The 27144-nt window shown below is 38.7% G+C and overlaps 1 protein-coding gene across 6 annotated transcripts in view; it reads right to left on the minus strand.

The window, feature by feature from the left end:
• The window catches only part of FRMPD4 (FERM and PDZ domain containing 4), a 298941-nt gene that overhangs the window by 25586 nt on the left and 246211 nt on the right, over positions 1-27144 (minus strand). For all 6 annotated transcript variants that reach the window (XM_018084365.2, XM_029964814.1, XM_029964813.1 and 3 more), the window contains one exon: positions 5138-5183. In XM_018084365.2, coding sequence (XP_017939854.2) covers positions 5138-5183 — 46 coding nt within the window. The remainder of the gene's footprint in view (positions 1-5137; positions 5184-27144) is intronic.

Below are 27144 nucleotides of genomic sequence, written 5' to 3' on the forward strand. Positions count from 1 at the left end.
CCAGGAAATAAGGATAAAAAATGCATGACTGCAAAAATGTGTTGACTTTTTGGTCCACTTCTAACAGTAATTATATAAGCCAAAATTTAGGAAGCAAATAAAATGTGAATAAGAGGAAGAATTAAATTTATTAAATGAAAAAGGACATAATGCCCAAAGGCAAACTAAATATGGTAATTCATAGCTCTGAATGAGGCTGAAACAACTACATTGGCTCACAAGAGCATTGTAGAAGAGCAGGTAGGGACATGGAAGATATGAAACAGAGAAGTTTTACCAAACAGTAATTTTTATAACCACATGGCACTGACAGATAATCATCAGGAGTATTTCTTTGTTAAACTCTTGGCACAAATTTAATTGCTGAATTAGTGATCAGATCTGGGTTCTCTCTTAAAATCCAACGATCTATCATAGACAATTGTATTTTACTATTTACATTACTTATATTTTACCATTTTTAGATAGTAATCATAGTCTGATCATTAGTCCCACAGACTCTCAGTAAGATTGTTGCCACAATCATTATGATCCATAAATGTTATTTATTGTAGTTTTTCTGCAAAGGTTCTGTCTCAGACATATAAGCATGTTATAACAAGAAGCATGTCTTTCAAAACAGAAAAAGATCCTATCTTTTTCCCATTGCAGAATTTAAAGCACAGCAAAATTGCCATAGATCTCAGCTGGGTCTGGACTTCATCCAAGGAGCTTAAGAGATTAATCATGAAAGCAAGCTATCAAATGATCTCTGCACATAAAATCTGAAGAGATATCAAATAGGCAAGTTATTTGATTTGAGTAATGCTTAAAACTTAATAAGACAACAGTCAGAATGATAGTTCGTTCACAGAATAAAATGGTCAGAAATTATAATCAAATGCTACACTTCCAGAAATCTAAACTTTGAGCTGCTTCAACTGCTCAGTGACTTTCTTATAAACAATGGTGATAAGAACGCAGCAGAGATTTGTATATTGATGGAAAGAAAAAGATGGTCTAATGCTTTGGTTTGGTCATAATTAAAATGAAATTTTAATGAGTTTCAGCATTAAACAAAACAATGCATGTAAGCAAAAATGATCTGCGAAAGTTTTCAAAGAGTACTGAGTGAACTACAGAGTACTATAAATCTAGATCATGTCTACTTTCACCTGCAATCTCAAAGGATGTCTAGCTGAATGCAAAACCAAAACACACTCTAAATAGTGCGAATAAAAACATTTAAGAAACAGCACACTTGTAATTCATCTGAGCAGATATTTTTCATGCAATGGTAGAAGGAAAATCACCATCAAGAAGAGAGATTGATGAAATGTTTGTAAAGACGTATTCCTGCCAAGAATGGGGAAAAAATTCAGTCTTTACTTAAAAGTTCTTACTTTTCCTTTGTCTGGTTTCTACTCCATCATTCCTGTTTTACTGGCAAAATAGTAAAAGGAAACATGGAGGAGGCAATATTAAAGAGATGGGGAAAATACATTGTAATTTTTGAAGACATAAATATTGTTTCCAAACTGTAAGACAAACTGTATTTGTCAGAGGATCCCCTGTGCAGAAGACCAGGACAGGTACACAGTTGGAGTGCAGCAACACCCAGGACTTCAGAGCTGAAAGGGATGCGATCCAATAGGCTCAGGCACTACTGACAGCAACATTGTGGCAGCATGAGGACCAGCGTGGACCAGATGTTCGAGATGGTGTATATCTCGAATACCCAGGAGACTTTGCATCCCAAGCTTTGCACAAACTTGCATTGCTTCAAGGGCCCAAATCTGGCTGCACACACTGGCAGCATCCCAACTGCTCCACATCCCTATGCACACCTTTGTTTTCACTGCAGAAAAACTAGGAGTGAAAAGTGGTAAGGGAAGGATGCTATGAATCAATAAAATACTGGTTTAGACAGGTAGGGAGATAAAACAATACTGCACAAATAGATGAGATGTGCAGGGTGCAACAATCCTGCAGTTGAGGCTCTCCCAACTAGCTCATTCCACTGAAGCATCCAGACTCTGGGGAAAAAATGGGTCAATCAAAGTTAGCATCAATATGCATACATCAATCTCATCTTCTAATTGCTCCGTGCACATTCTTGGGGAGACAATCTTCATGCCTACATGAGATAAAATGTCCATCCTCCCCAAACACAAGAGTTCTTTGTCTGTTAAGGTAGAGCTGGGTGACTCTGACAGACATACCAGAGTGGAACAACACAAATATATGTATAAAATGGGTACATCAGTCCAAATGGCTGACTGAACAGTAAAGTGTTTCAGTGCCATCCTTAGCTCAGTGACATCTAGAGGAGAGTCAGTTATTTTTTAATTTTTGGTGCTACATAATGAGAGGAGCAGATTCTGCCTTGTCAGGCCTCACACAGAGCTTGGACCCAAAGAGCTGGGAATCATAGAATCATAGAATTATAGAATCATACAATGGAAGAGACCATAAAGATCATCTAATTCCAATCACCCTGCCATGGACAGGGACACCTTTAACTAGACCAGGTTGCTCAGACCTCCATCTAACCTGGCCCTGAACACCTCCAGGGATGGGGCATCCATAACTTCTCTGCACAACCTGTGCCAGTACCTCATCATCCTCAAAGTGAAGAACTTCTCCTAATATCTAATCTAAACCTACTCTCTTTTGGTTTGAAGCCATTCCCCCTTGGTCTGTCATTACACGCCCTTGTAAAATGTCTCTTTCTCCATCTTTCTTGGTACTGGAAGGCTGCCATTAAGTTGCTCCAAAGCCTTCTCTTCTCTAGGCTGAACAATCCCAATTCTGTCAGTCTTTCCTTATAGGAGAGGTGCTCCATACCGCTAATCATCTTGGTGTCCCTCCTCTGGACTCACTCCAACAGGTCCATGTCCTTTTGGTGCTGGGGTGCTGGGGACCCCAGAACTGGATACAGTACTCCAGGTGGTGTCTCACCAGAGAGAAGCACGGCAGAATCACCTCCCTCACTCTGCTTGCCACACTGTTTTTGATGAAGCCAGGATATATTTGGCTTTCTGGGCTACAAGTACATGCTGCCAGCTCACATCCAGCCTCTCATCCACCAGCACCCCCAAGTCCTTCTCTGTGGGGCTGCTCTTGATGGGTTCACTCCCAGCCTGTATTGATACCAGGAATTGCCCTGACTTAGGTGTAGCATCTTGCACTTGGTCTCGTTAGACCTCAGGAGATTCCCATGGGCCCACTTCTCAAGCTTGTCCAGGTCCCTCTGGATGGCATACCATCCTTCAGGAGTGTCAACCGCACCACTCAGCTTGATGTCATCGGCAAATCTGCTGAGGATGCACTTTGTCTATGTCACTAATGAAGATATTATATAACACTGGTCCCAATACGGACCACTTGCCACCAATGTCCACTGAGACTCTGAGCCATTGACCACTACCCTCTGGATGCTACCATCCAACCAATTCCTTATCCACCTAACAGTCTACAAATCAAATATCTCACCAATTTTTGGAGAAGGATATTGTGTGGGACTGTGTAAAAGGCTTTACAGAAATCTAGATAGATAACATGTGTAGCCCTTCTCTTGTTCACTGATGCAATCACTCCATCACAGAAAGCCACTAGGTTGGTTAGGCAGGACTTGCCCTTGGAGAAGATACCAGTCATGACTTTCCTTCTTCTCCAGGTTAAAGGCTGGAGCAGGACTGTACCTGTGCTGTAAGGTCTTCCATTGAACATAGAGTGCACAGTTTATTTGGGTTTTAGCTTCCCTTACATTCAGTACATATAGCCTTGCTCTCAGACCAGCAGTGTAGTGATAACAGGCCACAGCACCTCACAGACATGTAACACCACACTTTACTGTCCACTTTTAAGGACTACACATAGCTGCCCTAAAGCATATGCCCTTTCTTCACCTGACATTTAAAGAAAAGAATGAAGTCTGTCAATGGTTGAAACTTGCATAAAAAAGAAAAGCGGGTGAGGATCTCTTTTCCCCCATATAATATATATGTTCGCTGTGATCAAAACCACTGACTGTAAACCAGCAAGCTTTAAAGGCAGTTAATAAGACCACGTCTGCATTTTCATTTAAGGTGGCTGATGTTGACCAGATCCCAGCTCACCTTCCTGACAGTAGCCTTACAGCAGAGTGGTAGCCCCTGCCTGGTTTTGCTGCGGAATGCATGCTTTTCCCCCATTAATTAGTTGCAGTGCAGACTGGTTTCTAGAAAGGGTGCAGGACCAGCAGAACTACATGGTCACCTCAAAACTAACCAGAAAGGGCAATGACTAGTACAAAGGCACACAGCACTGGCCAAGTTGCCTTAGCAAGATGTACATTTTGGCAGCTCCATCAGATAAACTCGTTTTCACATCTTTGTGCCAAATCCACCTCCTATTCTTGGGTGAAAAGGCTGCAATTATTCCTTGCTAATAAAAACTACTGTTTATCAGGCTAGCCAACAGGTAGCTGAATGGACCTGCTGAATCTGAATCTCCTGATGCATGACTGAAGCCCCTCAGCAGCCCACAACATATGCATGGCTGTGCATGGATGTACGGCAAGAGACGTATATGCTTCCTCCCCTGGCTTGGCTTCTCTCCTTTTCTCATGGGAGATGGGTTTGAGCTGACAGGCCACGAATCCACTCCCACAAACCACAGAGGCACGTCACATAAACCAGCTCCAAAGGGGGCTGCAGTTTGTCCCAGTCCCTTCAAGCCAATCTCACACAATCGCCTGTCTGTCTCTTCTCTCCCCTCACCTCCACAAGTTCTGCACTGGAGATGCAGACAGAGCCCTCCCTCACACAGGGTACAGGTGGTTTGTTACCGCAGCATAACTCTGTGGGACCAAGGCAGAACCAAGAAAAACCTAGAAGCTGCAACAAATCAGAAACTGAAGCCAAACTCGGCATCCTGCTCTATTGATCTCCCTGGTATGACTTTAAAGACACTACTGTTATTTAACTTATAATACAGCCTTTGAGTGCAGGACACGGTAACACTGTCTTAAACATCACCTTTAAGAGATACAGCCCTTATTGCACTTATTTCTTTTTATTGCACAGATAAGGTAGAGACATGGACAGAATATAGGCAGAAAAAGAAGGTGATATGTTGCTAGGAAACTAATTCAGAAAACACTGACAATACTTACAGGGTAAGGTTGAACAACAGTAAGGAGGATTGATTCTTTGCAGCTTCTATAAAAAGAAAAAAAGTAAAATCAAGTAAAGATTCATACTTTTATTCACTACAGATAACCAGTTTTTCTTTTTAATGGAAAAAACTGCAGTAATATGGCAAAATATTTATTACAATGACATATCAGAGAATTACAGAGATTAATAATAGACCAAAATAACAATGGATATTAAGAAATAAGTTTCTTCCAATCTAGAAAATCGAAGTGACTTTATAGTCTATGCTACAAACTTTTTGCTTCATCAGAGACCTTCATGCTGCAATAACTGTTGTCTCTAGCAAGAATGAAATAACCTTTGATATAATCATATTAGTTCAGTATCTACAGACTACTAATTTCTTTCACCTAATTTACAAATCCAAGTCACTTTTTATACCATCTAGCTCTTGTATGCCTAAAGCCAAATCTATTTGAAGACAGCAGTGTTTTTTTCAAAACAAAAATGTGGACAAAATTTAGTCCCCATTTCTTCTCTAGCTCACCTTTTTAAATGGGTGGAAAAGGACTAATGTTTGCTGAATACCCCCATTAGAATTTTTACATTTTTACAAGATTGCTAAGGAAAGGTTTTCCTTTCAATTTAAAAAGCTCCTCCTTAGGATGAAATTAGTAAATGGAAAACATATGAGCAGTTCTAAAAAAGCCCAACTGATTTATAGGATAAAGAGAAGAAATTATTAGGAATCTTGATATGACCAAGAGATCTAGACAAATGGCACATGTATATCTTGACTACTGGTGGGTACTTGGGGATGGTGGATAAGTGGGGAAAAGTAAAGGTAAAGTGGAAGAAGATGGAAGAAAAGCCAATACGAGTCAGTATCTTTTGAATTACCTTGTCGGTCAGATGGCTCCTGAGGGCAATATCAGCTAAGAAAAAGTCAGTTGCCATTTTGTTGAGATGGAATTGAATTTCTGTTGGTTCTACTACTTTCAAACACAAATTGGTTATGTGATTTATTGCCTGGCTAACTGACATGAAACTGATTTGGCATGTCTGACCTGTTCAGCAGAACTAACTAAAAAAATCACGCTGTATTGGTATTATACAGTGTCACCTTATATGCATATTCACATCTCTGATATGCAAATTAAAAAGCCAAAAAGCAAAGAAAATAGAGGGGAGACAGAAGGCCCAGTCAGAACCTGTCTGGAAGGCCAGGCTATACTTGATGAAGCCAACATATCACCGAATACCAACAGGGATAGCAAATTCAACTTTCGTCAAAGCCATCAGTCGTGCAAGGGACAAGGTCTCACCAAATATCCCCTGCCTAAAGAAAAAATTTGTTAAGCTTCAATTTTTACTTGTCTTATTAGATATTTGTAGCATTACACTAAAAGATTATAGACAGACTTTTCAAAAGGTGAGACTGATGGTTTTGGCTGCCTGTCTGGCTCTGGAACAACTGAAATAAAAGTAATTTAGAAAGTTAAAAAAAATTAATGAGGAGCTATATGTGGTGAAAATTATATGTTCTGCCACAAAACAGCATAATTTTGTCCCCTTGAGATATAATTACAACTACTTTCAGGAATTTCCCACAATTATTTTTCATTTCAATAAAACATGTTCCAAAGTTAAATTCTAGACATTATTTATTCAATCATGAAACAGGCTTCATATACAGTGTTCATAATTCTGAAAATTTGTAGTTCAATTTTAAGGTCTGCAAGCTAAAGTTTTGGAAATATTCACAATTATTCTTTATAATTCTGCATTGTTTTTCTCTAAGAGTTTATAGCTTTAAAAAAAAGTAACGCTCTTTCTGTTTTGGGCAACAACAGTCTACTGTCTACTTTATTGTTATTCTACCTACCACATTTTTTGGGAATCTAAAAATGCATGATAGGAAATGTAATTTATTTCAAGAATCTCACCACCGCACCTATGCTATCCACATCTATCCAACTGTGACTGCTACATTAACCTAGGCATACAAGTAGACAAAAGGCCCACAGTTAGTTATGGGATGAACTGTAGCCCTGGGATAACTACACCATGCCCAATTGACCTTTTCAATTACTTTCAACCCACTAATTTATGCTTCTCATGCAGCATAAGATTACCACCACCTCTGCCTCCTGTAGTCCAGCTACCTTAGGAAGTTGCCTTAAAAAATGAAAAGCAGCTTCTCCTGAAAATGTTTTACAGCTCTTCATTATTCTTAGATTAAACCTGTCCAGCTGCCCAGTGTAGGCAAGATTCATTCTAGATTAACAAATTCTTTTTTTTTTAATGAAAGGTCAAAAGAATATATTTCATGGACAAGACTTTCTTACAGGATAATCACTTGCATTGGAAGGATGCTAGACCCTGGACCATTCATTCAACATTTGAGGCTATAAGGCTCTTTGGAGTATCAGGACACATGAATGTTACACATACATAAAGTTGGTGTCAAGCACTACATACAGACCCCTCATCAATAGAGTAAACATTTTCTATAAAAGTCATGCTACAGGCAAAACACAGCACAGTTACAGAAGAAATAAATATTTAATTAGCAGTTTTTTGATCTGCAGTACTGGGTCACGACTTCCCTACTCGTTTTAAAACTTTCTCAACTAATGATGACAAAACTCCAAAGGACAGCACATCTTTTCTACTTCCAGTATGGTTAGCAAATCCTATAAATCTATATTATAAATCTTGCACAGCACTGGAGATAGTCAATTGTACCATGTACTGTAAATGTCACAATAATGAAAAAGCAATGGAATCACTGACCATGTGATCTGTGAGTTTTGTAGCTTAAATGTACGTGGACATAGGCATGTCTATGTGACAGCAGAACATATAGACAGTACAGATTACATAAACTAGGTATGTTACCATACTTGAATGTGACGTACTTCTTTTAAACAACTTCTGAAACCTAGTGGCAAAGGCTAAAAAAAACCCCAATTGCAGTCTTAATTTCCTTCTGAAATGTCTTTTCTCCTCTAAAATGTGATTGAATCTTTTTTTTTTTAAATATATTATAGTTATTTTATTACCTTTCATACTCACTTAACAACTGCCTAATTATTTCTATCTTAAATCCATTCATTTTTTTAGAGTCACTCAAGACAAAAAATCTGCAACTCCAAGCTTGGACAACAAGCTGAGGACTTTTTGGGTGCTCTGTCATCTGACCAGCTAACAGTAAAATATCATCACATTTTTTTCATTTCCTGACATTACAATCAGACGGTGAGAAGGCGGCTAAAATCTCAAAATTCTGATGAGAATTTGTGATTCATCTCTCTGTCCTTCTCCGTGTCCCACGTGGTGATTATATTTGTCTGTTCTCTCTACTCCTTACATCTACCTAGGCTGTAACAAGGAGAGAATATAGATGGTTTGAGAATCAAATTATGTCGTATTATAAAGGTTAAAGTTGTATTACTAAGTATCATGCATCTGGAGCTACATGAGGCGTTAACATTCAGCTACAACGCAAGCCATTGACTTTATCTGTGAACTTGAGGCTGGAAATCACTGTCTCTCTTCTGCTTCTCGTGAGCTGGAAGGGAGGAAAGGCAAGGGACGTGGGGCAATCCCAGTGTCTGAGACAAATGGAGTAAGTGGGTCTGTTCTTTGTATGCATCCTACAGCAAATATAGCATATGAATAAAGAGAAAGTATGCATATATTGTCCTTAAGAAGGGAGAATGAAAAATTATTTTTTATGCTCATTTAAAAGCTTTTAGCAGTTTTACATACAAGAGGAGTACTCGATTTCTCTCCCGCTGAAGATGAACGACTTAAGAATTGATATGTAATAAATAATAATATGATATACAGGGAATGCAATTCAGGAAGATCTTTCTCTTAACTATAATTAAGCTCTGTTTCACTTACAATGAACATCAAATTCTGAAAATCGTTTTGAAATGCTTTGTTCTCTGCTATTTTAGGATCATCTGTTTCACTTTGGTTCTCACTATTAAATGAGAAAGGTCTGAATTTCACAATTGTGGAGTTTGATGCCATGACCTGCAGTATGTTTCGCACTACCTTTTTGAAGTAAGGAAATGGAAATCAGTGGGTCAAAAACTAACTACAAAATGTAACAGGTTACCTCAAATGCCCTATTCAGAGCTGTGGAAATTATCTTCAAATTCTAAAATCTAGGCTAGAGAAAAATCATTCAATGTTTGAATGTCTTTCAATATTATGAAGATTTTTGCAAAAGTCACTCTATTGTATCACATTTCTAATTATTTCATAGAATGCATTACAGAATCATAGAAATTTTGGGTTTGAAAGGACCTTAAAATCATCTAGTTCCAACTAAGGATCATTTTGATTTGAGCTCTATATATACATTTTTACATAAAACCTGTTCTACAGTATTTATCTTCACCTAGGGAAGGTCCAAATTTCATTTCTCCAGGCTTCTATCATGGTCAATAGTTCCTGTGGAAAAGAACAGTTTTCCCTAGAGATCCATGTAGATTTATTTCCGGGGCTGGAGACATCTGGTAGGACCTTGGTGGCACAGAGTAGACGCATCTTAACCCAGAGTTTCCTCATTCTCAGCTGTTATCACACAGCACACACACACACAAACAAGTACAACAGATTACACCATGCTGGAAGCTGTGCTACTGTGGGCAAATCGCTTTTGTCCTCTTGGTTACATCTACCCATGGATAATCACTGTTTTAGCAGCAGGTGAAGCATCAGACCTCTTCAAGCCTAGGAGGAGGATATTTTCCAGATAATTTTTAGGGGAACACAGAAAATTATCCTTTCTCAAGGGGCTGCCAATACCTGGCACAACAAACTGCTTGAAGAGTGTCAGTGGGATTTCAGTCTCTGCTTGTCCAGTTGGCTGCACTGACCTCTGTAGTCTCTCTGAAGATCCTGTACACAGCTAGAGATGGGAGTTCCTGACATCACCCTATGCAGGCAAGGCAGGGTATGCTACACATGGCATTACATCCCCAACTCCACCTCAGAAGACAGCTGCAGGAGTGCAGCAGGCACAAAGTGTAGCGAGAGGCTCATGAAATAAGGTAGGTCACCACAGAAGTGAGATCTGGGGTCCCACTTTGGGGAGGAGGGAAAAGAGTGCATGGCATATAGATATAGAAGATGGGGACATGAGGCCAGAGTGCCAAGCTTTGGGTTCAGATACATGAGGAACAACTTAAGAGATGAAAGGGAGCATCAGCTTGGACGATGGGTTTTTTTTCTGGGGATGACAGAGCACATCATGGCATTCGGGTGTTATTTTTGGAGATAGAGAGGGTTCATTGTAATCCTTAGTATCAGAAGGCAGAAAGAACACAGTCACATTTGAAAAGCTGTGGCTGCTTTGTCTACTGATGTTAATGGTATTACCTGTCCTTAGCCTAGTTGTCAATGCAGTGAAATATTCTTGACATCCAAGAAAATTCAACTTGTGAACTCCCGAACCCTGCAACTTAATTTGCATAGCCTGCTGCTTTACAAGGTCCTTAAAATTTAAGTTTGCCATCGAGTATGTGAGGGCTTGCAGCAGCAAAAGCAATAACCTGGGAATTTTGCAAGATTCCTGTTTGAATGTCTGAGCCCTAAAAACTATGCAAGTAATGGATGTTTGAAATGACCACTGCCACATAAAGTATAAAACAAGATAAGCATGGGATTATTACGCACTGCAGAATCAAACAGTAGCAGGAACACAGATGAGTGAAAAGATGCTCTGATTCCAACATAAATAACTTCAATAATAGCATACTGAAAATTTCTGTCAAAGCAAATTGTGTTTTGTATAAATGTTCTTCCTTATTTTAAAGGCCTGGCATAGTGTGAAAGTCAGTCTTTAAAACTGTCACAGTCTGCAGCTCACACTAATTGGAACCTTTGCTGGTAGTCTCCACAAGGGGTCGAGGAGAGAATGTGTCTGCAGGCTGAATTATGCTTGCTTCCTCTGAAAGAAGTGGTCCCTTCAGATCAGGGCCGTGGCACACTGGTGGGCTTTCATGCAGGAGATGCCACTGCAGATATCTCTGCAAATAAAGGCTTTGAGAATAAAAAAGCCTCTCATTCTCTAAGGCTGTCCGTCTGTCAAGTTTTCACATGTACCAAATTCAGTCTGTTTTCTCCTTTATTAGCACTGTGACAAGGTGAGCCCTATAAAGTTGTTGTTCTTGGAATTTTAGTGCTATATGAAGACCTCATCAACATAACCCTCCTCCAAACAAATACTCAGAGTTGTCCAGTTGCTTATATTCTCAACTTTAGAGTACTACCTTTATAGTTAAGGCTATTACTTTGCATTACCTTTGAGTTACCAAAATGTTGGTCAAACAGTTAATACTTGTACATGCTGTACAAAAGTGTACAAGAGTAAAACTACTTGAAAAGCAACAGCAGCATTACACTGATATCTAACTGATGAGCAATGTTACCTGCTCCTTACTACACTGGCCTTCAATCAATTTTTGAGTGCACTTCTTAATATCAGCAATATGCAGAAAACTCAACATTGACTGAGGCACCTTCCTTAGACAACCATTTTCCTACTTACACAAATCTATGACAGCCTCATTCGGTTCCTGAGAACACTTGGGGTTAAACTTCAAGATGGAATAGAGGATGTATTAGAAGGTACAAATACTGGAGTTGTCTGATCCAACATAATCAGTATTTGCTCATTTTGGTCAGCATAAAAAAACCCACAAGAGCCAGATGAGCATGTGTGTATATCTGATGGACTGAGACTTTCATCAAGTCAACTATGAGCATGCCACTGTTGCACCATCACAGCATTAATTACTTCATGCTGCATGAAGATGCCGTACAGCCAAGGAAAAAATGTAGTGCTTACTCCCCTATTAATTAATTGTTCAGCTGTCCTCTTCTAATTAGACTTTCTGCACATTAGTTTTAAAGGATCAAAGACAGATAAAATGGGATAATATTGGTCTCTCACGTCACTCATCCAGGCCAATGTTTCAGTGCTAGTTTTCCTATCATTAACTGCCAAAGTCTCAAAAGCTCTGAGGAAAAGTTAATTTTCAAAGTGTAATGAACAAAATGTAATATAAGCCAGTCTCAAGATGTCTATTGATGACACATCTTTAGAAATGGTGCTATGAAGCTATTATTCAATACTATCAAAGTAAAATATTTACAGAAGAGGTTGGTCTCACCATGGAAAGGTCAGTTGTACTCCCCTGAAAATTTCTCTTCTTTATTTGTCACACTACACTCTTTCCATCAGACTGCAGTGACTTTTAAATGGCATTTTCATGGGCATTTTCTGTAAGCCCTTTCAGACAGAGTTTCTACGTGAGCTAAGTTGTTCCCAAATTTAGTGCTCTCACTGAAACCCCATCAGCACTCACTTCCCCCTGCCCCCTTCCTGCCTCCATCTAGAAACACAAAATGCAAAGATTATGGGTTAAGATAACAATTTACTGGAAACAGCAATGAGATAAGGAAATGAACAGTAACAGCAACAATACTAATCACAAAAGTGTACAAAGAGAGGTGATTTACACGCAAAATGCTCATCAAGCCCAGGACAATGAAAAACAATGGCAGACAGACCCTCCCCTTGGCACACTTTCTCCCAACTGCAAACTAAACCCACCTTCTTCAGAAAAGCCAGTCCCTCACTTCCAAGCCCCAGTAATGATGTGAGGTGATACAGAATAAGACAGACACACTCACACAGCTCCAGGCTCTGCCCCCTCACAGCTATTGCAAAAAATTAACTCTGTCCTGGCCAAAACCAGGACATGAGTGCAATTCTGTTTTCCCATTCTGCAGTTGTCCATACACAAAATCTGACAGGCCCACAACAGCTGCCCACTGCCCACACTGAGCACTACCCTACTCAGTTAAGTTAAACCAGTGCAATTACTTTGGGATCACTCATCCTTTGCGCTAACATTCTTATATGGGACATCCAGGAACTTGGACGGTACTGAAACACAAAGGCTGCAGAACAAATTGCACAACATATTAATTCCTAACCACTCCTCAAAATCCAACCCAATGTTGACATGACAGATTATGCTTTGAAACAGTGGCATGAACCAATTCTCTGATGCAGCCACCACAGACCCAGCAATGGTTATGAAACCTGTTCCAATTACTCCGTCATTTTTTATCTTCAACCTTCAAAAATGGAGCCATTATGATTTCACTACAGTAGTATTCATGGGCATACAAAATTTAATTTGAAAAATGCTAAATGTCATTACAACATTCTTCTATTTTTCTAGAACAATTTCTAAATTTTTGTAAATACATCCGGATGGTCAAACTGAATTCACAGTTCACTTATCAGGGAGAAACAAAGGACTACAACACCTCAAATACTTTTCTGTACAGGTCCCATATGTTCCTCTATATTATCTGAATTAGATTACAAGAAGCTTTCTTATGCACTACTGAATTTCCAGCAGTTGTTTAGACATCTTGATGCAGTCACATATTCACTTGAGTTTTTATTTCAAGTGTGGAAACAGACAAAATAATAAAGCTTAAAGACTGAAGGAAATGATGAGGCAACTTTCCAAACCCTGGAAATTGGTGTTATTCCATTCACTTATCTCAGTGTAAAAGAGAGATTAACAATATGATCTAGCAATTGAAAAGGATGTTTCAGGGAGTAAGTGTAATTCTAATGTTCACATAATGAAGCCTAGTTGGCTTCCTTTTTTTTTTTCTTTCAAAGAGACACAATGTAAATTTTCACTTAGAAAATAAATTCTGTCTTCTAATGGTTTATTTTTAATGTCTGGTTTTGCTGACACTGTGTTAGTAACAATCATCACTTTATAACTTTTTTCTCTAGTCTGGCTGCAGCAGACCTCTCATGCCCCATGAAAAGTGAAAGTTTTCATTTAATAGATGTTTGGTTACTTCTCTTTGTTTTAAGTGACAGAGTAGCATAAATTTATCCCAGAAGTCAAAAACTTCTGGCATTTCTAATGGCTATTTTTACAGAGATGTGACTGTGCCCAGGTTAAAACTGCACCAGTGATTGAGCAAGGAATGTGCAGCTCTGCTATGATAAACCATCAATCCAAAGCTAGACTGGCAAGTGACTGCTTATGGATTTGAAGGAACCATTCGCTTGCTGGGATGGTCACAGTATCTTCTGGCATCAGGAAAAGCAACACTGCTGTCTTCCACAATGAAACTGTGCCTCTAGCAGAGCTCGTTTGCCTTCGTAGTCTTGACAAAAGTTAGGCACTTGATATACTGATATTAATATAATGCAAATATTGCTTGATTAGTGCTTCTATTCTCCCCGCAGTTTCCTGCATTACTCTGATTTTTGTCATAGGGGGGCATACTTTGGTCAGAGAAGATCTACAGTATATGCTTATGCAGATTTTTGTATAGTGAAGTTTGGTCATTCTAGGTAGTATGGCAGTTAAGAGATAATAAAAAGAGTCAGCAAAATGCATTATCTAATGCCAAACACTTTGAATAAATAATTACAACAATGAATTAAAATAAACACTAGTGTAAACTTGTTGAGAAACAAGCAAATCATGTACTCTAAAATTATATTTTAAATTGGAAATAAGGAAGTTAAAGAAAAAATAGTTGAACATTTCAGAAACTGTAGAGAAGCAATGTCGGTATCTGTACTATTGCAAAAGAGATTTATGGGAGTTACATATTAAAGAGGATGAAAGATCACTAAAGATGAGAAAATCTTAAATATATTTTTATTATAGGACAAATTAACCATAATCTTTTATGTTCAGAGTTTCATTTTCATTTCACTGAAGCATTAGAAATCATTACAGCTGCTATTCATAATCTTACAGCACTGGCATTTTCATTTTCAGGTTGGGGCATTGTGTATGTAGTAATGAAAGGTCAGGCATTCACATACATCCTTCATTCCTACAGCTATTAATTTTTTTCTTTTCCTTGATGCTTTTCAAAAAGCAGAACATGAGATAAATTTTGCTGATTAAATGTTAAATGCTTTAGGATCATCTTGTTTTAGAGAGTTATCTGAGTTTTTATTAATAATGCATAACATTCACTTAGGGCTATTTTGTATCGGAAGTCCTTCACAGCATTATCTTAGCTCTAAGTAACTCAGCCAATAAAGAAAAAAAGTTAAGAAGAGGAAGATGCATTCAGAAATGAGATGAAGCTCTTGAATTCTGAAGATTATTGTATTTTCAAGTACTATATTATATACTGTTCTCAGTTCAATATTATTTGCTTTATTATCATTCCTTAAGAAAAACACATTCATTTAAAGAGTAATGGTATTTTTCTTTCAGATGTCTGAACACTATTACTTTTGCTTTCCAGTCTTATCTGCTTTTTTGGAACTAGACTATCTGATCCAATCTATGAGCATCTCTGTTCTTTGTTATGGAACACAATGCCACTATTATGTTTTAAATAATTAGAGATTGATGGAAATTGTTTTAAGAAATAAATATTCCAACAAAGATTCACTCATTTCCTCATTAAGAAAAGTCTCTGCAGCCAGTGGCTTGAGATTTGTGGGGTTTATTATTAGTATTACTGTAATCATTATTATATCTGCAAGGTTAGACAATTGATGGATACTGAGCTGCACAGACTAATGCAGAATGATTTTTGCTTACTGCATCTGGAATAGAAAATTGATTGGTCAGATGCCAAAGACATATCCATGTGCCACTGGAACAGTATAAGTGATGGCAGATGTGATTTTATAATGATTTGGATGGGCGGCCAAAGAGGCTACTCTTCTTAAGGTACTGTGCATGCAGCACAGTAATTCAGACAGCAACAGTCCCAAAGTGCAGACTGTTTGGCTATATTTGTGTCCTCACACGTTATTTAATATATTTAAGAAGTAGATTGATAGGAGAAGAAATTGAGTCAGAACTTCTGCCAGATAATTAACCACTTGCTTCTGTAAAATTGCATTAGTTATTAAAAAGTCCTGCCAGGAATATATACCATATAACCAGAATGTTTCAAATTCAAAGGTTCATCCCCTTTTTTTATTTATTTAAAGGAAGAATATATTTAGTGTGGTAAAATCAGTAAAATATGACTTTAAAAATCTTTTCTATTTAAAGCTCTGTCTAATCTTTCAAGATCATGTTGTTAATTGTCATTTAATACATCTAAATATTTATGCTGGTTAACCAAATTATGCATTTATGCTGCTATAGCATTTATTTTTTCCCTTTTTTGTATCACTAGAACAATATCATTTGTTTTAGATTTTCCTTGGGACAAAGAAACACTAATATGAGTCTCATTGAAAAGTTACAAAGCAAATGTATGCTGCTAATAAACATGGTCCTTAAGATAAAACTTAAATTACAGTTAAGCAGAAATTCCTCCTCGATAAATGCAAAAATATCGTAAATTATAAGGGGGAAAGGAATGTTTGAAAAGAGGAGAAGAAAATTACACAGCAGCAACAAACCAAGTATAAAATGCTGAACGGTTGCATTCTTCTATCCACACAGAAAATGAAGACATAATTGCAGTGCAGTTGGACACAGAGATGTGAGCTCTGGTCTAGATACGATGGGTAACATCGCAGTAAAAATACGATGACACTCTCTTCAGCATCAGTTATATTCCCCCCTCCAAAAACGCCCACACTCGCAGAGCCAAGCTGATGTTTTGGTATCCGTACCAGCCAGATTAAAGTTCGCCTGGGGACATGATTCACACATGTACTGCGTCCCGGCGGGCCCCGGCCCACCGCCTCTGCAGCACCACCACGCAGCAAAAAAAAAAGGTGAAAATTAACTAGTTTATCACTGTCCTCTCCTGCTCCTCAGATGCTGCCGGTAACAAGCAGGACTAAAGGGAAGGACAGTAAGACATCTCTCTGCTTTTCAGGAAAACAGTGAGGGGGAGGAGGGAAGCTGTTTATGGGGGTGGTGAATACATAACTCACCGTATAGCTGCAGCCAGAAGGTTGTAGGAGGGAAGATGGATATTGGTAAGGGGAAAAAAGAAGAAAGGACTGACTTAATATGACTTACTAGATTAATTTTATAGGTATTTTGCAAATAATTTATTTGGAATACTTGTATTTTTTCAACTAGATTTATGTGCCCTGTGCCCTGACCGGGTGCTCCTGTTCCCCCAGAGAGCCCTGACTGTCCCTGCTGCAGCTGGCAGGACATGCCAGAGCCATGCTGCCCGGCATAGGGGGACTTGAGACTGATGGTGCTGGGGAGAGAGTACCCATGCTCTGGTACAGACACTGTCAAAGCCTCTGCTGCCGGCATAGCTGCTCTACTGAATCAAGCAATTATTTGACACAAAACAGTAAAGCAAGCAGAGTCGTCTTAGCAAGCCCTCTCTCAGCACAAGCCATGGTATCAAAGGGATGAGGGCACACCACCAGTGCTGCTTCTGACTGTGGCTCTGAATCAACCTGTCAGTAACCATCTCCTCTGGGCAGAGGCTGGCACTGCCAGCATGGGCTGCGCTCGCTGCTGGCAGATCTCTGGGATGGAGTTCTGAGACTTCATCTCTGAATTGCAAATGGGCCAAGGTGAGAGACTGCAGCCGAGAGGCTCCGTCACTCCAGCCAGCATAGCCAGCCACCCCTGACACCTATCCAAAGAGGAGACTCACTTCAACCTGTCTCAGGGCATGAGGTACCACAGCACAAAATACGTCTCTAGATGCTTTCTGAAATCAGAGGAACAGTTGCAAATAGCTCCTCCCACCCTCAACATGGCTACAGACAACTTCATTCTTGGTCAGTCTTCACGAACGAAGATTTGGGAAAGGTCATTACCCTTCGAGCCTGCACAGTGGATTTTTTAGGTGAGACACAGTGTGCGCTGAACTGAGCCCACCCTTTAATCCTGAGGTTCATCTGTCGGGGCCAAGTGAGCTTGGACAGTGGCAGTAAGGTCCTCAGGACGTAGGTTTGTTTAGAGTGACCTTCTCTTAGATGGATGGCCTTACAGGGCTGACGAGCTCCATCTGCCCGGAGGAGTTCCTTGACAGGGAATCAAACCCGGGCCGCAGCGGTGAGTGCTGCATCCTAACCACTAGAGCACCAGGGGGCCCTCTACAGGCAACTAGTTCGGGCTAAAGGCCCAATTTTAAACAGATGGAGCTCACAGAGGCGAATTTTCAGCCAGGTATGGGAGCAGTTTTATTGTTCAGAAATTACCCTGGCTTGTCACACACACAAACAGACCAACAGGCTCTGTGTGCTACACACAGGGTTTTAGGCACCTTGACTCTACTGCCTGCGCTTTGGATGCTGTAGGACTTGCTCTTGTAATCTGAGTCAACTCAGATACTCTGCATAAAAATGTCTCCTATATCAGCCATGTAAAAATTTCACCAAGTTCGAAAAGTATGTAATAGTAAGGTTTCCCCTCTACTGAATAACTCCTATAAAGAACAATCTTTGGAGTCTGCAGTTTTCTTCTCTTGGGTGACCATTCCATTCTCCTCTTGAACAGCTTGTACTTCTGTTTCATCCTCAGTATGTTGAGGACTTTCATTTAAAGCTAGTTCATGAACTTTATAGGCATCACACATATCCCCCACTTCAGCTGCAATCATAAGATAAGCACAAAAATAAGCGCACATCAAAAGTCTTATCTTCTTCATTTGTACACACTGACAACGATCTATCTGTGTAAGAATAAATTCCTTGTTCCAAGGACGTGCATTAAAATTCAGTTCTCAAAGGGACACAGCGGAGGATTTAGTATGCAAGGATATATGTTCTTTAAAGGCCATATGTCAAAATGCAAGATTAAAAATAGACTTGTCAAAATTGAGTCTGACAGAAATCACTGTAACATCTCTACATTCCAATGGACATAATATTCTTCATTATGTAGTCACATAGTAATACTTTTAGCAACCTGGAGGCTTCTCTAGAGTCTAATTAGACTGCAAATGTGATTTTAAAAAAGTCAATTAAATGATTATTTTTAAAATTAGTTTACTGCTTATGCAAAGTGTTAGATTATGAGTATTGGCTGGCAGTTTCTTCACATCTACAGGTCAGTGGTTTTTTGCATACATGTAAGTGAGATGCATACATGTAAGAACTTGCAAAATTTTGGCGTTTAGGTGGAATCTCTCAGAAAAAAAGTGGGTGAGAGTAAGAGCAAGAAACTCAAATTAGACACAAAACTGTCACTGTGTATTTCATTAATTCCTCATGAAAAATAGTTCAAAATTAATAATCTGTGATTCTACCAAAAATGAATCAACTATTAAAAATCTTTTAAACCTTGCAAATCCTTTTTTTAAAACTTTTTTTTCACAATATATTTTTAATTCCCTAATTCTTTCCTATCCTAACAAAAAGATAATCTCAGGGCAAAAGCTCTTAGTCTACAAAGGATCAACATCCATAAAAGTGTATAAAAAAAGAGGCAGGGGAGAGAAGCATCCTTATAGAAACAGATTCACAAAGCTAATCACTAAAAAGAAAAGTAGATCAGAGAGGTTCAAGGGGATTTATTTGGTTTACTTTCCTCCCTCTATCCTCTCCCCAGCTGCAGCTTCCCAAAAAATGTTCGAAGTTCATACCTTCTATGTGGCTCTTCTGAAGATCCAACCTCCAAAAGGGAAGTTTCGGAAAGGTCTCCTGTGAAGGGGATCTTTGCCCCTCAAAATCCATAAGTTAGCCATCTGAACAATGTACTATTCACATTTTTAAAGGCAATAATAAATCATACACTCTCCTAATTCTTTGCTTCATTTGGTGAGACTGAATATCTAACCCTTGCTTTGCTGTTCTGCATGCTGCTGTTGTCAATATCATTAACCTATTTCGTCAGCCTGATGCACCTCAACCTTCTGCAACACATGGTGGTGACTTTGTACCTCACTCACAGTGGTGCTGCTGCTGTCGCCTTCTTATACATCCAGGCAGTGTCCCTGCACAAGCAGAAGCCTAAATATCTCTTCCTGTTCTGGCTACGGGCAAAAAATTCCAGATGTCTCCAAGGCCATGCGGATTTCTATGGCTTGTACAACAAAGTCATTGGTTACACAAAGCCAGCCCCTGGAGATGCTTACAGACCCCTACAGCTATGTGGCACTGACTTTAGAGCTGCTGCTCTTTTTGTCTCACTCCCAAAGGGATGGCTCTTGGAGAGGGCAATGAAAGGAGTGGCAGGCTACCTTAGCTGCCCCCAGCAAGCTTCCTGGGAGGAGCATGGGTAGAACAGATGACTCCTTTCCAAGCTGCAATCTTTTCTTCCTGTGTCCTAGGTTGGGAATTATTCCAGTTCCTTCAGATGCCACGTACCAACTCTCAGTCTACAAATTATTAAAAAGTAATTTGGAAAATTATACTACTCCGGAAACATGGGAGTCCTTTCCCTTTGCGGAATAAGAGTAAGATACACACAGAGAGTCATTCCCATTTACTACAGTGGGTAAGGTGGAAGGGAAAGGGAAAGACAACCATCAGTCTACGGTTTTCACTTGAAGAATCCATATTATACATATTCATTAAGGAGATCTTTGATTATGTGTGCAGCCAACGACAGGAAGACAGAAGGGAAGAACCTACAGAACCTCTAGGTTCTTATTGTGCTGCTTTTTAAGGAAAAAAAAATACCAGAAGTTATCAGTAATATGCAAGACTGTTAGGGAAAGTGTAGTAAAATGAAGGGAGGAAAAAAAGAGTACTTATGTTTTTTCTAATTAAAAGGGTTGTAGAAATAAATCTTCCCCAAGAAAGAATATTTTGTAAACAACTGATCATGTGGTCTCTCTGACCTTTCTCTGAAACTGGAAACAGGCCTATCAGATACAAAATGCAGCAATAATGGATGTTGAATCTGATTTGGTGTGGTGGTTTCTAAGGCGGTGTATTCCCCTTACAAGTGATTAATTTTTTCTCATAAAAGCTTGTGATAATGCTCACATTCAGAGGTTATCCAGTACAGACAGTATTGACATTTTTCATTGACATTTACTACTCAGCAAAGTTCTCCTGAACTTCAGCAGTCACCACTGACATATCTGTTATATGGAATACAATTCTAAGTCCTGAATATAATGAACTTTCTCTGCACAAAATGTTTAGTTCAGGAAAGAAAATTACTTCATTGAAAACCACATTACAATATATGTTGTAAAGAAGGGTGCTATCAATTAACCACATATTTTAATCTTAATAGGTCAGAATTTGAAATAGAGAGACATTTCTGATTTAGCCTACTTTGGATTTCCATCTCTAACACTATACTGAAATCTGGAAAATTCAACCAACTAACTTAAGGAAAGTAAAAACAGAAACATGAAAAGCGATGAAATTTAATTTCAAAAAATTTCCCTTTATTACTGAAAAGATGGTAGTGATGATGCAGATAAAAGTACTTATTACAATCCACCAGATAAATGGTAAATTGCATCTAAAACTTGTGAGGAAGAGGATGAAGATAGAAGTAGCAGAGGAGTTGTGGAAAAGCAGTGTTCCTTGGGCACAGTTACCCTTTCCTCCCCCTCTTACCTCTTTTCACAGTAAAATAGCCTCAGGGAGAAGAAGATGAACTGATTTATATCAGAAACTTTATCTCAGTGTTGTCAAACTCATGCATTAAATAATGGCATATCAAAGCTTCCCATGACTTAAAAGCCATGATGCCAGCTATGATAAACCTCTATCTTCTGTTCTTGCATTTTTGGTCTTTCTGAGCTTACGATTTTATGCTTTCTGTAGTCAGCAAGACTGGTCTCTTCCGTTTAAGCAACACTGTGACTTCCATTCATTCACATGAATACCATGACTCATAGCAAAGCACCAAACAGTTTAATTTAGACTCATGAGAGAGTTGGGATTGTTCAGCCTAGAGAAGAGAAGGCTTTGGGGCGACTTAATTGCAGCCTTCCAATACCTGAAGGAAGTCTACAAAAAAGATGGACAGAGACTTTCTACAGGAGCGTGTAGTGACAGGACAAGGGGGAATGGCTTCAAACCAAAAGAGAGTAGGTTTAGATTAGATATTAGGAAGAAATTCTCTACTATGTGAGAGTGGTGAGGCACTAGCACAGGTTGTCTACAGAAGTGGATACCCCATCCCTGGAAGTGTTCAAGGCCATGTTGGATGGAACTCTGAGCAACCTGGTCTAGCGAAAAGTGTCCCTGTCTACAGTGGGGGTGGTTGGAACTAGATGATTTTTAAGGTCCCTTCCAACCCAGGTCATTATATGATTCTACGATTTATTTATAACTGTCATTGTTGTCATTTCTACAGTCATAAAACGTAATGCACTAAAAAATCCTCCAGTGTCTCTCTCCTCTATGGTTTTGTTTTGCAATATATAGTGTAACCTTAAAAATGGGTCTGGTCTCCTTGAAATATCTAATTTTCAAGTCAAGAAAACACATGCCTTGGTAGGCAGACAGCTTCAGAGAAGGGACAGGGATGGGAAAGTGAAAGGAGAGAATTAGGGGGAGTGATGGGAAAGGGACTTGCAGAGGTTGGCATGGGTTGTCACCGGGAATGTTATGTCACAAAACCACCCTTTGAATTACCCTAGGTCAAATAGGGGAATGCTTTGTTAAACCATGTTATTCTGCCTTTTGACAGCTATATCTTAAACAAATTAGCAGGCTATAAAGTACAGCTACTACAAGCAATCCGTGGGGTAATCAATAAACGGTCTGATCCAAACCCCCCTGAAATCCATCAAAAGACAACTACCATCTTCAGTAGGCTTTGGGTCATACTTATTTTGGTGGAGGATGCACATTTCTTCATAATCACCAAGAAAACTAAGCACAAGTGAAAAAACAACACCGTTCCTATCACTTTTAAAACACCTTTATCAAATTTTTCCTTTAACATAGCCTTAAACAAGGCTTCTTCCTAGAAAGAAAAAGGTAAGTACTTCTAGAAGCAAGCAGTATGTCTTTTAGCATTTATCATTATGGACATGTTATTTATAGGTTCAACATATAAAATATTCATCCTGTCCAGAGCTGTCCCTAAACAAAAAATAAAACAGGCATTAATCTTTGTGCCTAAAAAATAAAAATAAAAAAAAATCCACCATCTCCACTAAGCAAAAAATAATTAATTTACAAAGCTGTGTTTTATTTGCACTTGACTGTTTAATGCACAGGACTTTTAAAAGAGCTGGCACTGGCAGGATAGGGTGAAACAGCACTACCACTGTATCATGTTTAATAATTGTAAAATGCTGCAGTTTATTGCTCTATTTACAATAATAACAGTATTGTTAAACAGCTATCATAACAAATGTGGTTTTGACCAAAGAGTCACTGATGTCTGTCTTTATAAATTAAGCTAGTAACAAAAGTCCATGCTTATAATGGTATTACCTTCTTTGAAATAACAAAATAGTCCATTGGTGGTGCACCATAAGCACCTATTGGGAAATTTATGTTATCTTGCCTCATGCATCAGATATCTAAATCAACAGCCTTGACAAGAGCATTTTTTCCCCTCATTGTTAATGACATAAATGCAAAAGCACTATAATTATTTTAAAGCAGCAGCTGAAGGAAAAACTCTCATGGAGATACTGGTAATGTGTCATGAACAGAGTACCATGAAGACAGCAGGCAATTCAAAATCCAAATATTCTTTGCTAGAGACAATTTAACTGTTCAAAAGCATCTATCAAACACACAAGCACATATTGGAATAGTTTCCTAAATTTACTATTTACTCAATAGGCTATGATTTCTGTGGAATATATATGGATTGTAAGATATGAATACATCTTAAAAATGTACAGTAAAGTAGCTATTTAAAGAAGGTACTGCAAACTGCTCTTCGGCAAATGTCATCTTTCTAATCAAGGCATTAGGAGTAATAAATCCCTCCTGCAAGTAAATTGTTGCTTAAATGATAAACTAAGTTTTAGATTAGTAAATCCTATCAGATTCAGACAGTTATGTCATAATCTTCACCACAGTACAATCAAACCAAATTACTACTTTTTCTTACTGTTTCTGATATTCAAGCTATAATTGCCAAAACTGAACTTAAGTGCAGAAAAAAAAATTAAAAATAGTATTAAAAGTTAAAGGAAAAACACTGTAAACTGTGTATGTTCAGCACTGTGTACCAGAAAAGTAACTCCTTGTCATCCTGTATTTGACTTCCACTCAAAAATCAGCTCCAGTGAAATAATACACAACTCGAAAAAGCCCCCAAAAACCCAAACCAACCAAACCCCAAACAAAACATCAATCACATAAAATAAAAAAGGTTAAAAAAAAAAAGGAGTCATATCCTTCATAGCATCATATCTGGTGAGGCTGAAAGGCAGAAGATATCCAGCTGTGGGCTTTGAATTACACCATGTAAAAATAACTGCAAGTACACAAAACATGGACATGGGTGACTGTGAGGAAGACCCCAAGAGCAGAAATCTACTGCTGTAACAGGAGGATACTCACTTTACTACCTTCCTGGAAAATCCACATCTTCCCAGAAAGGGCTGATTATCCCACATGGAGTTAGCACAGCTTTTTGAGCTGCTCACAGTCTGGATTCAGGTATGAGATAGGGCAGTCTTACTACTCCAATAGACTCACATATCCTAAGACAAACATATAACTTATGTCTGACTTCATCAAAACACAAACTTCTCTGCTGAGGATTGTTGGTAGATGTTCTGTGAAGGTCTTATCTTATGCTTGAGCTAAGCACCTCTTTCCAAACAGATATAAGATCACAATTTAAAGACTTAAAATGGTGGAGAATGACCAGCACTTGCTCCCTCTCATCGCTCTGTGTTATTAGCTGTAGTTTCTTAGGAGCTGACTGTGCTTTTCTACCAAGCTGAAGAGATACTTGCTATCGCAATTTGTCCTTGTTCAGCTACACCTCTGTGGATCTATCCTGCAGTAACCCAACTAGGCTGAGCTTCTCATGTCTCTCATAAAAGGGGAAACTTGTGGTTAATTTTTGCTGCTCTTCCCAAACTACGTTCAATTGCCAGCACACTTTCAGGATCAGAGGGTGATGCAGACTTTCTATGGTTATATATAAAATTTATATTGCCTCCTTACTCCCACTTGATATTCTTATCCTTTTTATATCCATTTTATATTCATTCTATTAGCTACAATGTACTGTTCTGAAAGGTCAAAATCAATGAATTATTTAATGCAATGGCAAGCTTAGACATGAAATGCTGCACCTTAACAGTCTCTGGTAGTTTCACCTTAGGCTGAGTTTCAGTTATGTGAACCAAGGGGATCTAGACAGGAATGCTCACAATACCTGCTTTAATCCACTTGCTCTGAGCAACAGGCACATCCACCCTGTGCTTCACCTTGGCCAGGCTTCTTCTGAAGCAAATTTTTACTACCAGAGGCCATATTCAACACACTGCACTGGGAGATAGCACCTGCCTTGTAATGCCAGTACACGACTTCCAAAGCTCCTTTCCCTAAATTTCTGAACTTCTGGAATTTGTTCAGCTATTGCCACATGACAGCAGTGCCATCAGGTAGAGATGGGAAGGTCACAAAAATGATCAGAGGGATGGAGCACCTTTCCTATCATGACAGAATGGGAGAGTTGGGACTGTTCAGCTCGGAGAAGAGAAAGCTCTGGGGAGACCTTATAGCACCCTCCAGTACCTAAAGCAGGCCTATGAGAAAGATGAAAAGAAACTTATTAGCAGGGCCTGCTGCAATAGGACAAGAGGCAATGGTTTTAAACTAAAACAAGGTATGTGTAGAGTATAAGGAAGAAATTCTTTACAGTGAGGGTGGTAAGGCACTGGCACACATTGCCCAGAGAATCTGTGGATGCCCCATCCCTGGGAGTGTTCAAGGTCAAGTTAGAAGGGGCTCTAAGCAACCTGATCTAGTTGCAGGGAGGTTGGAACTAGATGATCTCTAAGGTCTCTTCCAACACAAACTGATAAAATATTGACATGCTTATTTTGTCATCCTGAAGAACCAGCGTTGCCGTGGATCACTGTGACCTCCAGCTCTGCCCTCCTGAACTTCTCATCACCTCACAGGTGATGAGTCATGTAGTTCCTGATTTTGCTGCCTGACTTACAAAAGCCTCATGACACCCACACCTCTCCTGCAGATGAGAACATCTCCAAAGGGATTAAATTAAGTGTATTAGGTATCTTTGGCAAAATGTATGCAGCATATATACATCTCCATAGCTAACCTGTATACTCTATGAACACTAATAGTCTAATAAAACCCTCATAAAACTGGTAATACTCATAAAATGACAACGGTTATAAAAAATCCCCTATGTCCACATCTTTCTGTATTTTAACGTGTATTTTCCTAGTAAAACAGAAATGAAACATGAGTTTCTACTACTGGTGAGAATCACAATTACATTACAGAGTTTGCACCTTTTATTTATCACTTTTAAGTAGAGATAAAGGAAATGTTTCAGAGAAATATTTTGGCACTGTCTAACAACTCTCCTTGTAACAGGTTGACTATACAAACTACGAATAATTTCATGATAAGATTTTGGGTTAAATGAGATGCAGAACCTCGGGTTCTCGTTTCTAAGTAACGCACACATCTATTATAACGCACAAATCTATTATAATAGAGCTTTATGAATCATATTCCTCTCTCTCTACACATCATACAAATGTGCAAATGCATGCATACAAATGTAGAAGACATACTGCATGCTTATGATATGTTATTTGTCCAATAAACAGCCATAAGACTTACATTAGCAAACTGTATTCTCAGTCTATCACCTCAGAGCATAAATTATGCAATCTCCTCTTTCCCTAACAAACATGGTGGCAAAATTTTGTGTTGAATGTTCTTTCCCTCCCATTTGTCAATATGTGTTATAGTTCCTTCCTTAAACCCATGGCAATTCATATGAATTATTATGAACTCAAGAAGTCTGCTGGACATTGCAACATAATTGGGGTGGAACACTAAGAAATTGTTTCAATACTTTTTAAGGAAAAAAGGAAGTAATGTCTTTACTAACACAGTTCTTCTAATATTTAATTAAAGACTTCAAACACAAATAGAATTTCA

This window comes from Manacus vitellinus, unplaced genomic scaffold (assembly GCF_001715985.3).
Source record: "Manacus vitellinus isolate BGI_N305 unplaced genomic scaffold, ASM171598v3 scaffold_7_pilon, whole genome shotgun sequence".
NCBI lineage: Eukaryota > Metazoa > Chordata > Aves > Passeriformes > Pipridae > Manacus > Manacus vitellinus.